The 13,749-nt window shown below is 41.8% G+C and overlaps 1 protein-coding gene across 2 annotated transcripts in view; it reads right to left on the reverse strand.

The window, feature by feature from the left end:
• The window catches only part of PRKCA (protein kinase C alpha), a gene marked incomplete at both ends in the record, with an annotated part of 142,935 nt that overhangs the window by 20,959 nt on the left and 108,227 nt on the right, over positions 1-13,749 (reverse strand). Inside the window, one exon of one of the 2 annotated variants that reach the window (XM_084273497.1) lies at positions 8,699-8,728. The exons of the other annotated variant lie outside the window; for it this stretch is intronic. Within the exon in view, the coding sequence (XP_084129623.1) occupies positions 8,699-8,728 (30 nt within the window). The remainder of the gene's footprint in view (positions 1-8,698; positions 8,729-13,749) is intronic. 2 annotated transcript variants of the gene reach the window in all.

The raw sequence follows: 13,749 nt of genomic DNA on the forward strand, positions 1-13,749 counted from the left end.
AAACATTTACATTCCATGAGCTAGAAACATGCTCCTCTACTTCCATTTTTATTATTTTTAAATTAGAGGTTGCTCTCTAATTGGTAACTTCTGTTTTCATACGGTAGATTTTGGAGGAGAACATCAGGTGCCTGATGTTTGGCCAGGCCGTCATGGTGCCACCTGCTCCAGGTAGATGGCTAAGGCAGACAGGAGCTGACAAGCTGGTTATCTCATCAGAGGTGTCTTGGTGCATTAGCCCATGTAAACAGAGAACCCTGTTGCAAACCCTTTGTAAGAAAGCGTAGGAACGTTGCATCTGCAAAATGCTGGAGAGCAACCAGGCTGACTCAATGAAAGCACACGGACCCAAAGTGGAACAGCCTAATGACCTTATTAAATGATCACAAGCTTATCAAAGGTCCATATTTCCCATCAGCTAGGCCACTGATCATTTTGCTCATGAGCATGTGGGAAAAAGCTTTTTGCATTTAGCATGTGAATTCTCCCAGTGAAAATACACTGGAAATTTCAACACTGGCAAACATGTACTGGGAGGGAAAAAAAAAAAAGAATAAGGAAAGAATAATAATCCAAACCAAACCATTTCACAGATGATCCACTAAGAGCCTCCCAAAATACTACCGCAACATGGTTCAATTATGACTTAGCCTCAGGCATGTAATTTTGTTTCCTTCTTAGTACTATTTAAAAATATTCCAAAGCTACTGCAACAAAATCAGGCTACAGGCATTGAAAAACATCAGATAAACATGGCCAAGGCATTCCAGATGCTACCTGTGCCACCAAGTTCTTGATGGGACAGTTAAGGCATCTTCATTAAGTAAACCCTGAAAGATCTAGTACTTATTACCTGGCTTCAAGAATTAGCTGCTGTGTATATTCCATGTTTTTCAACTCATCCTGAGGTACAAACCTAAACAAAAACATCTCATAAGCTTCACAGAAGTTTCTAAACTCAGCTGAAGCGTCACAACTCATCACAAATAGTTGATGTGGATGGATTTAAGGAAAGCCTTTAACCATGCTGTTTTTTACAGAAGTTAACCCAGAATATGGGGTAAAACAAAAGTATTTCAGAACCTGAATGAATGATTTCTGCTTACAACTAAAAGATTAGGAAAACATCCTCACATATCAAAATTATTTTACATTGAGCCAGAGAAAATCCACAGAGTGAGGGAATGTTCTGTCTCATTGCGAGGTACAGGGAAACAATAATTTGCTGACAAGATTCAGCAAAGATTTGGAGAAAATACATCTGAAACATGCTGGGCTCGGTGTGCCTGTGGAGCAGGCCTCATCTACCCATCTGCTGCGGCCATTTCCACAGGGTTTTGACATCCGAGTGGGCCTTCCCCTCACCTCTGGTTGAGCATCCAGTTGGCTGTGCCCACTGGAGCTGTTTAATGACATTATGTACAATGACTCCCAAAGCTTCTTCACACCCAACAATGGTAATTTCCTGTCAGGACCCACATGGGAAACAATTCTCTGAACAGATGCTTTGCTAGAAAACCACTTCTCCTCAGCTTTTGGCACATTCCAACATGTGGGGCATTGGTTTTTCATGCAAAGGACAATTCATATATTTCAGATACTTCAGATAGGGAGCTACATCTTAAACTGCTGTTATAATACAGTCAAGGAGAGGAGCACAATAAAAATACATATACATGAGAAAACGTTACATTACTGATGCATTTTAAAATGCATGAATGAGATGCAAAAGCACAGAGCATTACTTCCACCATCACCTCTGCATCCTGGATTGCTTTATTGTTTGCGAGAAGGGAAGAGAATCACTCTTTCCCAATGAAGAACTACTTTTATTCAGATTAGTCTAATGTAGGGACGTGTAATACTTCTAAAACTTCTTCTGCCAGTTGTAGAGGCAGAGCACAACAAGGGGTATTTGACTTTCGTGTATCCACAGCCAGTGTACGTTGGTGTATTTGCATAAGGTCAAGGATTTTTAACAGGCTCTCACCGAGCTCTTACCATGAGTTTTGTATCTGATACGTCTTGAACACTGGAGAGTGAAAACATCATGCAATCAACATACTCTTCCAGAATGCCAGAGCACAACCAGTTTTCTGACTACAGAAAAGACATTAATTTTAACAATTCATAAATGTCTATTGGAAAAAAGCAATGATATTTTGCCTCTTCCTAGTAAGACTGAAGTTGAAGCGGAATCCTACTTGAATCCACCTTTGTTTTTGATGGATATGAAAACTTGCTGAGGTTCACGATGGCATTCTAGGCACTAGATTAATTTTTAATTTACATTCGGCCTGCTTGGCTTAATATATTTGATGTAAACACAACGTTGTTGCAACAGAGCCAGCTTTACAGCAAACAATCCAGGAAAATAGTATGTTAGAGAGAGATTAGTCTGCACTGGTAGCAGAAGAGTTAATCTTAAAGTAAAACAAGACATGCAGGTCATCTTACTTCCTCTGGTTTGGACGCACCTTATCTCGGCCAGTTCTTTTACCCTGAAACCACAGGTGAGACATACTTTATATATCCAGCCCAAACACTCCTCTTCATGGAATGTTACAGCAGTTAGTGTGTTACACTGGAGAGAAGTTTGGCATGTGCTATTTGGGAAGGAAATCTGAGGTTTTGCAGTAAAAATGTGTTTGATTTATTTTTCATCTAAGTGTAACAATTGGTGTGTTGAGAAGGTATGGAAAAAAACAGTCTTCTCCAAATCCTAATGAGGCATGTGAAAAGAAGTGATTTAAGGAACAGTGATTCATGATTGCACTAGATGTTCAACAGCAGTAAATGTTCTTGTTGATTCTTTTCAAAACTTACTTGTGTCTGTGAGGACAACCTAGCAGGATCAAACATAAACCTGAACATTGGCCCCTCTGGTTTAGTTGAGAAACTAAAGAACTACAGAGCAAATCGGTGATTTTCCCCATTAGCCAATAGATGAATAAAATCTGTGAAGGATTAAGAAAAAATAGCCTACCCAAATCACATTCCTACCCTCAGCCTCGTTAGGGCAATGAGCTACACACTGGCCTGTCAGAGCATTAACACCCTGCATCTCTCACTTGCATTATTTCTCTGCTGCTGCTGTTCCCAACGTTCGGCTCAGCAAAACCGGCTTTGGTCCCGTATGGAAAGTGAACACTGGGCTCCAACTCTGCCCAACCTCACAGTGCCAGCCCACCACCCTCCCAGCACAGCTTCAGAAGGGAGAAAAACTGCATCATTCCCCATGACAAATTATTCAGGCCAACAAAACGCCTTGCGACGTGCAGTTCACTGGAGGATGTGTTCCTCCGTTGTCACGGCAACTTGCTCCTATCGAGTCCACAGATGCCCAGATCTGCTGGTAACAATTTTTCAAGAGGAGAAAGTGACAAATGGAAAAATATTTAACAACAGGGCTGAATTCCCATCACATGTGCAGAGGTATATACACAGAGCACACACAACTTCCATTTGGAAACAGCACCCTTATCGCTGTGTTCCACCTGGTATTATTGGCACCACTGACACCTACTGGGAAAAGACATTGAGAGCTGTGCTCTCAGCAGCTGAGCTTCCTCAAGAGTCACAGCTCTGCCTCACACTGCACATCAGCATCCTCTGCCCTCCTCAAAGGCAGAGTCCACCAGCACCCATGGCTTTGCCCACGCGGTCGTGTTCAGCCGTAAAGAGCAAACCAATGATGTGACAACAGAGAGCAGCGCTGGCTTCCATCTCCAGTGCAAAACCCACACTGTTTTGGTAGCACAAGGATCAGCAGTCTAAGGCCTGACTGGGCAGGCTTGTTGCTGGCTTTATTTCAGGTCCCAAGACCTTCTTGCAATCCCTGGAGCAGGAACATCCTCGTGCCAGGATTCAATCTCTTCTGCTCACACTGCCACAAGTTTTCAGCAGTTCTTTGCTAGACCCCACCTTGCTTTGCGAATGTCACTGGGTGATGGACAAGACATCTCCTGCCAGCCTGCCTTGCTCCTAGTGTTTCAGTTTGCAGTCCTTAAGTTAACCCAAAGCCACAGCAGGGCTGCTTAAAGAAATGGCAAAATGGATGGTGAGAAGTGAGGAAAGGAAGAGTTTTCACAATCATGTTCCAGTTTCACTATTAGAGCCCAGGAGGCTTTGGCTGCAAGTGTGAAATTAATGCTCAGTCATGTCTGTGGCTGCCTGGACTTTACACAAGAAGCATCAGAGCAGCTCAGATCTCAGACAATCCATAGATGTCGCTGATGGAGCTGGCAAAATGCTTTAGCTCACAGTAAGGACGTAAAGAGGAGAAACTGAAATAATTTATCTGAGTCTCAAGGAAGGGTAAAAAGCCCTACTGAGGTTTGCAGCCATGAAAGCTCAGTGGGGATTTTAATCAACAGGTTGAGCTATTAGCAAGCCTTTAATAAAGTAAATAAATCCAATAAATTTCAAGTCAAAATCTGGAGGAAAAAAAGCTCCCATTCACTGAAATGTTCTCCATCATTGTGGCAGCTTGTTTCTTACATTATTGCATTTCCAATTCCATGTAATTATAGATGCCATGAAGGACTATCAATTTCCTAGTTTATACAACTTAACTATCAGGATGCTGAGAATTTGAAATGAGAAGAGTCCATTTCTAAGCCCTAGCAAGACCTAATACTTCACCAGACTTAGAATTAAGCTAATACCATAACCTAATGCAAGCTTATAATTCATTAGTGCAGAGTTTTGTAGTCATGGAAACGCCACAGAAAAGAGAAAGTTAAAGCCTAAGCTCCTGCTGCTTTAACAGCCCAGCACCACTAACTGGAGAGGGGACGACAGGGAGTTGCATCTCAGTCCAGCTCCGGCTCATGTTCTCTCTGCTACAAGTCAATGGGGGAAGGAGCTTCCTTTGCCATTTCGCTGAAGAACTTTTTCCTGATGTCTGATCTGATCCTGCCCTGGCGCAGCTTAATGCCATTTCCCCTCGTCCCATTGCCCACCTCTCTGCACCCTCCTGTCAGGTCAGTGGAGGTGGTGATAAGGTCTCCCCTCAGCCTCCTATTCTCCAGGCTGAACACTCCCAGCTCTTTCAGCAGTTCCTCTGAGGATTTGACCTCCAGCCCCTTCCCCAGCCTGGTTGTCCTTCTCTGGACTCACTCCAGGACCTCGATGTCCTTCCTGGAGGGGCCCAGAATTGGACCCAGCACTCGAGGTGCGGCCTCACCAGTGCTCAGTACAGGGGCACAATCCCCTCCCCAGACCTACTGGCCACACTATTTCTGACACAAGCCAGGATGCTGTTGGCTTTCCTGGCTACGCAGGCACACTGCTGGCTCGTCTTCAGTCAGCAGTCACCCAACACCCCAGGTCCTTCTTCCCCAGGCAGCTCTCCAGCCACTCTGCCCCAAATCTATAGAGCTGCGTGGGGTTATTGTGTCCCAAGTGCAGGACTCTGTAAGGCCAGAAGTCAGGAGTCTGGGGAGGCAGCGGTGAACCAAGCACTATAAAGGGGAGCAGAGGCAGCTCCCACTGTCACAGCGGCAAATTATTAAGTAAATTGATCAGCAGAAAACTTCTCACCACGGGGTGAGAACGAAGGGCTGTCTGTGAAACCTCACACTGACTTTCATCACAACAGCAGTTTAACGAGATGGGTTCGTGTCTTCTGAAATAAATCCATCCCAACAACTCCCATGGTTTCACTTCGCTCGGGAGCGATTCTCCGTTCTTTACTGACCTCTTGTGGATTCTCACTCCGAGAAGAAATTGTCTTTAGCTCAGCGTCACGTTGAAGGGATGCTCACTTAGGATAAAGGCAGTGTAAGACTCCCAAAGGGCAATATGACAGCTTAATATGCCCCATCTCAACAGAACTGCTTGTCCGGGGTGTGTGTGTTATAATCACAGTCCCCATTCAAAACTTTCTTTTCTGTGTTGCTGTATCGATGTTAAAGCTGCAGGAAGTACTCAAATAAACGATTTCTAAACCCCCCCCCAGATTTTCCAGCCACAATATGATGGTAACCATATCCCCTAGAAAATACAGACAATGAAATCAAATAACTATGAAAGATATTCATTTGAAAACGGACATATTTATCCTAGGAAAAGGAGTTTCAGGGGATATTGCCCTGGACAACGTATGTCTGGCTGTGAGCAGTGAAATCTAGAGAGGGAAGAGTTTCCAGTTACCCATTTGGCACTGTCAACATGTTTAATCTGTTTAATAATCCTGCAGCCACCTGAGTCTACTTTGTTTTCTGCCTTTATTGCCAAACACGCCATCCCCTGCAACAGAGCAGTGTCTAACTAGATGAAATGTAATTAAAAAGGCTGCCTAGGAATAATATTCAAGAATTCTTGCAGAAATATCCCATGGTAGCAGTAATAAAAAAACCCAAATAACAGAACAGCAACTCCCTAAGTGTCCAAGAAAAAAATGTTGCTTTTATATATGTTCCTTCATTTTTTAATCATGCAAATTACTGCTAATTTCCAATAATAAAAAAACCTAGAGCATCGACTTTGATTTTAAGCATAAAACTCATTTCAATATGGGCAAAAATTAAAACTGTTCTAAAATAACCTCCAAGGATTTCAGTTTTACCTGATCTTAGCACAAATCCCCGTGATCAACCACAACAGCCATGTGAAGCTGCAGGCCAGGACTGATTTTAAAACCTTGGGATTTTGTATCCAGGCGTTAACGTGCTACGTGATTATTTAACATGCACAAACACACACACACACAGAGGGATGAAGGCATTTGCTGCATCATGTTGTGAAAATAATCCATTTAAATACACACTTTGCTGGGAGAACAAAGGCAGCAGCAATGTGTGATCCTCCCCAGTCACTGTGAAGTTTGTGAACAAGCACTGGTGCTGCTTGACCTTGCTCAGGGCATTCTCAAATTTGCTCTGATAGTATAAAATCACCGGAGCACGTTTGCCTGGTTTCTAGCTCAGACGTATTGGGTTATCCTCAGAACACAGCCTTCCTCCTTCATCTGGTCCTGCTGTTTCCTTTCAGCTCCAATCTCGTGAGCTGGGGAACACAACCTCCCAGCAGTCCCACACCAACTGGATGCTTACAGAATTATTTCTTAAGACATGCTACCAGCGGGGGTGATTAGCTTGTGGAGCACAGCGTGCAAAGATGCTTCTGAGCTCAGGTTAGTGATGCTAAGTCGCTGTCAGCAGCAAGCAGAATAGGGATTTGTAATAATTTAGAGAGAAAAGACAGACAATAAACAAGGAAGCGATTTTTTCAATGAAAAAAAATGGAATTTGTGAGTCTCCACATCAGAACAAAGTGCCGTATTTCTTTCCTGGAATCCGTGTCTGTAACTCACAAGGATTAACACCGAGGTTTCCCCACGAAGCAGCATCTGTAGGAAATCGCTCAGCCCTTTTTTTAGGTGCACCCCTATGATGCAAACATCTGACCAAGGACTTTTGTCAGGTTCTATCAGTACACTTCAAGGGCTGGATTACACAATGAAGTGACAGAACACATAACTTCACATTCATTGCAGATGCATTTTGTATTTTGCTTAAAATCCAGTTAAACAGAGAAACCTGCAATTTCCCTGCATTAGACAAGTTTCATTGATGAAAGCAACATATTTTCTAATAATAAGAGGTGTAAAGGATTGAGGAAAGACAGTCCTCTTCTGCACAGGCTTTTCTGAGATAAAGATACCAGATAAAGAATTAAGGTTAGGAAAAAATCACTGATTACTGCACTAGGAAACATTCGGCAATGACAAATGGTCTTGTTCTTTGTCTGGTTCAGTATTAAGAGATTTGGTAAAATTATGTCCTAATAACATAAGCAAATCTTCAAAGGTAATATTTGATTTTTAAATTGAACATTTCAAGCTTTGAACTGTTACATGTAAACTGCTCTACGTCAATTTAAATTGTAAAAATACTATTTGAAGATAATAGACCAAATAACCTTAGACAGACTCATAAAGCAGTTTACAGGAGCTTCACATTTCAATTTAAACTGTGACTTAATGTGTGAGACTGAAACTGCGACTTGTGGCAGCACCTTTGCCCTGCTGAAGCAAGATAAATTGTTAGTTCCACATGCAAATACAAATCCACTCATGTATGTTCTCGATGTCGATATGTCTCTTTTATGGGAATAACTGAGTGAGGTGGTGATCATTGAAAGATATAAAATGGGAAATAAACAGGCAAACTGGTGTTGCAGGTACTGGAGCCTCTGTGCATTTGGGTAATACCTCTTATGATGCAGAATACTCCAGCTAACGTACAGCACTATATGCAGTATATCATATCATACAACAAGCATGCTATATTATGCAAACTTATCTCTTTAAATATACAGTGAGAATGAGTGACATTCCATCTGTGGAAGTCATTTAAAGTTCCATGAGTGTCTTTCAAATTAAAGATGCACCTTTTTCCATTTTCCATGAGAAGGTGACATTCATTTAACCAATTCCTTCAGAAGGAATGGCATGCTGTCTCTGTTGAGGTTCCATCACCCCCTTTGTGCAAACAGCTTCTAATCTAGGGAGTATTTTGTGACAAATATTCATACCTCAATATTTGTTTTTTTTAATCCATTATAAAAGCTTTGACTGAGGAAAAAATGAGTGCATCCTTAAACCATGGTGAAAATGGAATCGAGTTTGATACACTTCAAACATTGGTTGTGTGAAGAGAAAGGTGTAGGAGAACACCAAGGAGAAAACTACCTTGAAGAAGTGGATATTTACATGACAGTCCTGGAAGAGACAGGAAAGGAAGAAACACTGCGTGGTTAGTAAAGGGCTGGCAACGCAAAGCGACAACAATCAGCAGCGAGGCAGAGCAGGGAGAATACAGAAAATGTACAGGAAAGTCACGACAAAGGAACTGTGAATGTTAATCACCCCACAGTGAGGAGCGTGGGGCAGCGCAGCACGATGAACACGGGGCTTTATGAACCGGTCTCATTGTTAACCTCAGCCTTGTGCGTACGTACGCTTCATGCATGGAGCGTTCCTGATGGTGTTACACCACAGCGATGAAGACAGCTCAATGTACGTATAGATGTGTGTGGCCTGGGCCCTCATCAACTAACGAGCATGGCAGAGGGGTGGCAGCACAAAAGGAAGGGGCTTTGCTTTGTTTTGAGACAAGCATTTAAACTTTGTATGAGGGACAGAGGGATCCCCGCTATCAATACAATCTCCTGTGTGCATTAAAGTGTAACACACAGACTGAGAAAAGCCCAACAGAAGCCACAAGCTGATAGGAACCAAGACCAGAGATGCATGTCATCTGGCTGAGGCATTTCAAGTTCTCTAGTTTCAGACATGGTGAGTGGATGGGAAACCTCCAGATAACTGCATATGGGAATTCCCCATGCCAAACCATAGTATAGAACAGATGGAGACATCTAACAGCATCTCTATACTGCTGCAAACTATTCTCTAATGATTAAATAGGCACAATTTAAAAATAGGAATGAGTGCCATGGCCAAAAAAAGCAGCTCTTCTTTTTATATCTCTGTATACATAACGAGTGTGGAGTGATGAGCCAGTGATATTTTGGCTGGTCATGATTTCAGTGCAGCTTAGTGTCTGTTTCCTGAAAAGTAAATTTAATCTTTTCCTTTACAATTTGAAGTGTCAGCAACGTTATTTCTCTTTTACATGTCACCTTTGCTGAACTGCCTGAAGTTACAGTTACTGTTTCAAGCATATTGGTTAGGTACAGATATGGTAGAGATTGTATCTTTTATGCATTTCCTCCCACCCCCCAAAAAATAAAGTGTAAAGTACCTGCAGTCTAACAGCTTTGGGGCAAAACCATCACCATCCTTCAAAGACTTACAAGAAACGTCCCCGTCACAGCCCTTACAGGACTTTACAGAGAGACCAGGAGAATGTCACCCACACATAAACAAAATCACAAGGTCCTCTACAAGTTTTTTTGAATTAAAGTCTCCTGTCTGGCTAGAAAACTCATTGGGTTCTTAAGAAGATATTGAAACAGTCCCTGGAGTCTTCTGCTAAGGTCATGGCTATAAAACTGCTGCATATTTACTCAGCCCAGAGCTCAGAATTAAAACTGCTTGAGGATGTCTTGGACATTGATTAAAGGCAAAAAGAAAATGTCCTTTTGACCTAAAATTGTTGTGAATATAATAAAAATGCCAGATTAATGCAGAAAGTACTGTCCTTCTCATTTCTAATGCAGCAGGCAGAAAACTGCTCTAACCCCCCCCCAAAAAACTAAAGGGAGTGCTAAAGATCTGAAATGATTTAATGGTGTTCAGAAAGGAAATAATAGATAAATGAAAGAGGTGTCTTTGGCGTTAGACTATAACAGCACTGAAACCCATCAGAGAGCTTGAACGGTGCCTTGAAATCTGCAGACACTTTCAAACTGTGTGACACTGGGTGCCCTGTGCAGAGAGGTCTGACAGTGTGAGCAAACCCTTTGTCCTGGTTTCAGTCAGGCTGGAGTTAACTTCTGTAGCAGCGGATGGAATGCTGAGTTTGGGTGTTAAAATGGGAGCAGTGCTGATAACGCCCTGATGTTTTTAGTTGTTGTCAAGCAGTCAAGGACTTTCTCAGCTCTTCCTATTTCTCTATTAATGAGAAAGGAGGGGCGAAGCCAGGACAGGTGCTGCCCTGAGCACTGGAGGAGTTGGGTAGTGCCGCAGAAGCAGAAGGACTTACAGCTCCTGCATCAGCAGAGGGGTTCTAGGTGTTTATAACCAAACCCGATGGCTGAGCATCACATTGTCCCCATCCTTATTTTGAAAATGGTAAGGCATTTTAAAAGATACTTTCTTTAGGATCATAGTAATAGTTTTGTTTAGAAGCACAGAGATGTCACCAAAACGTCCCCACTATCTAGTCCCAATTGCCAGATACACTATCTATCCTGAACTCGTGTTCTCTATCTCCTTCCTTATGATGGGATCTGCTTGGTCTGCCAAAGGGAACTACAGCTCCAGCTTATGTACAGCCTTCACCAACGCTTCCACTGAGCAGTTGAAAAAGGAACTCTGGGAACAATAATCTGAGACTAGTCAAAGGAACAGCATGGCATGATCACTCCCATCAGCTACTGGCCCTGGGAAACACCACAAAGCTGGGCCACATCGCTTCTTGGCAGGGAAAAAGAGCCATCAGGCAACTAGACAGTAATAAGTAAGAGCTGCTCCTGGATGGTTTATCTAGCATCTGGACCAGTCCCAGAAAGGTGAGACTGGAAATGTAGCACACAGCCAGTATGGTACAGGAGCTCTCCCTGGTACCTTGAACTGCTCCCATCACTTAATCTCCCTTGCACTGGGTGAATGTATCCATGTGTAAGGATTGTAGCTACTCTGCTCTATTTTAATTAAAAGCAATAATTGATATGGGCCATAACAGCTGCTTTATGTTCAATAACATTTGGTGATGTGGTGATGTGGAAAGAAGGGTGCAGACAGAATAATTAATCAACCCAGTTTTTAAACCACTATTACTCTATTATTATTCTAAGGTGATATTTAAGTATTGAAAAGTGGTTTATTAAGCAGCCTATTACAAACAGCACATAAAACAGCTTGACAAAACTGAAGAAACTTCCTGTACCAGAAGTTTAAGAATCTGCACATCTTTTTCCCCAAATGAAAACCAGAACAATGCCCTAGATGGCAAAAACGTTCTGCCCTGATTATAACTGGGTATGAAAAATACACTAGGTTGCCTTATTTTAATATTCTGCTTTTTTCTTCAGCTTGCAAAATACTCTAACAGGAAAATAAGTATGTAACAAATAGGAGGTATTGTGTTAAAAGACTTGCTAGTTTGGGTCCATGAAGCCTCCTGGGACTGTTGTGAGTTCCCATGGCAACCTCGGCACGGACAATTACAGAGCAGCTACAATTATTCTGTGTATGCCTGTTGAGAAGGGAGTTTCATTTTGAGATGGCCACAAATAATGCCATTCCAGAGGGAAAATTCACAACCAAAGGTTAAAACCAAATGAAAAACAGTGACAGATTTTATCCTGCCTCCACTTCCCACAAGAGTATATTTTTATCTCTAAATATTAATGACGTATCATCTATAAATCACTGAAGATCATACTGCTAAATGAGCAGATCATTGCTAAGTTTTAGGGATAGGTGAGACCCAGAAAACACATAGTAAGTAAAATTTATTATAGAAAATACTGCACTGCACCTGTGCATGACATACCTCAGCTCCTATATACTATACAATTTCATACAGATAATGCACTGAAAAACCACCTTGTAGTCAAGTCTGAAATTTATCATTGGCTTTGGATCTGGCAGAATGGGCCACGAGGAAACTTCTTGTGAGAAATAGTTTTTAGAGCTCAATTACAAATATAAGGGAAGGGAATGTCTAAATCATTTATTTACTTATTTATGAGCTCATATAGCTGTTTTATGGCAGGTTTACACTGAATAACTGAATTACAGAGTGTGTCACAAGGCCCAGTAAGTAAAACAGCACACTAATGAAACTTGTGTGACTAATGGTCATGTTTAACTAAGAAGTCTGGCTTGTTAAAGAGGGGCTGGAAGGACGTGATAGGACTGGGCAAACAGTTTGAGATCAATGAGAGCTTCAGGCCAAATCTTAAAGTCTGTTGAACTGTAGACACAGACCAATATTTTAAAATTTCTCATTGATTTAAATGGGGGGTAGCTCCTAAGTGCACTTGGAGAGGCTTCTAAATGCATTTCTAAACTTCAGGCAAAAAGGCTAAGGCAGTTTTAGGAATGTCTTCAGTTTGGGTTTTTCCCTAAGACCAGAAACAGCATTTACCAGTTCTCTGATCCTTTGTAACCTGAAAACATTCTTATTCTTTCCTAATATTAAGCAATGAAATTCTCATTCTAAAGCTTCTTATTCTTGCACAGCTCACATTTGTATACAGCTCTTTACTCTGAAGACCTCCATTATTCATTTAAGTATTTGGTAATAGCAACACAGTAATCTTGTAGGAATTGTTTTGTACTCAATATTAAACCAACAGAGTGTGGGTATCAATCACCCTGCCATGGATCGAAAGCCAGACCAAGCACCATAGATGGAGACTTGATTAGCAAGCACTCCAAAGTTTTCTATAAACTGATAAATAAGAAGATAGCCCAGTATGACCTGTCTATCTATACTTTTCATCTGCCTGCCAAATATCCTCCCCTAGTAAAATGGCAGTCGAGATCTGCAATCTTCTCCCTGTAACATTCCAAAGCTGATTCTAGAACAGTGGAAATATTTAGATGATGCCATCAAATCACAAATAGCAGCGTATTTCTCAGTGCTATCTACTTGTTCCTTAGCATGGGGTACCTAAAATAAAATGACTATGTAAGCCAAGATATAAATGATGTGAAAAATAACGTAAAAGATCATCAGAGTCAGCACCACTTATGTACCGTACCAGAATAGCTAATAAGTTAAATACCACCATTCAGACATCTGTGCTGTTAATTTCTAAAAGGCAACACATAATCCCCCTTGAAACCAAGAAAGAACATTGCTGAGAGGGCGCTGCTTCCCTCCCTTCCTTCTCAGAGTGGTGAACTTTAAGAGAGAGTAAGAGGTTGACCCCAAATCATTTTACCATGTAGCACTGCATCGTACTAGCCTTGGTCTAGTTATCATTAGATATCTGTTTGGCTCCCAATATTCCTATATATCCCTACTAAGGTTTAAAGCTGCTCACAATGCAACTCTGTCGGCGATATTCCCAGAGACACTGAGCTCACTAAGAACCTATTCTCAT

The sequence above is a fragment of the Gallinula chloropus genome, assembly GCF_964237585.1.
Source record: "Gallinula chloropus genome assembly, chromosome: 20".
Taxonomy (NCBI): domain Eukaryota; kingdom Metazoa; phylum Chordata; class Aves; order Gruiformes; family Rallidae; genus Gallinula; species Gallinula chloropus.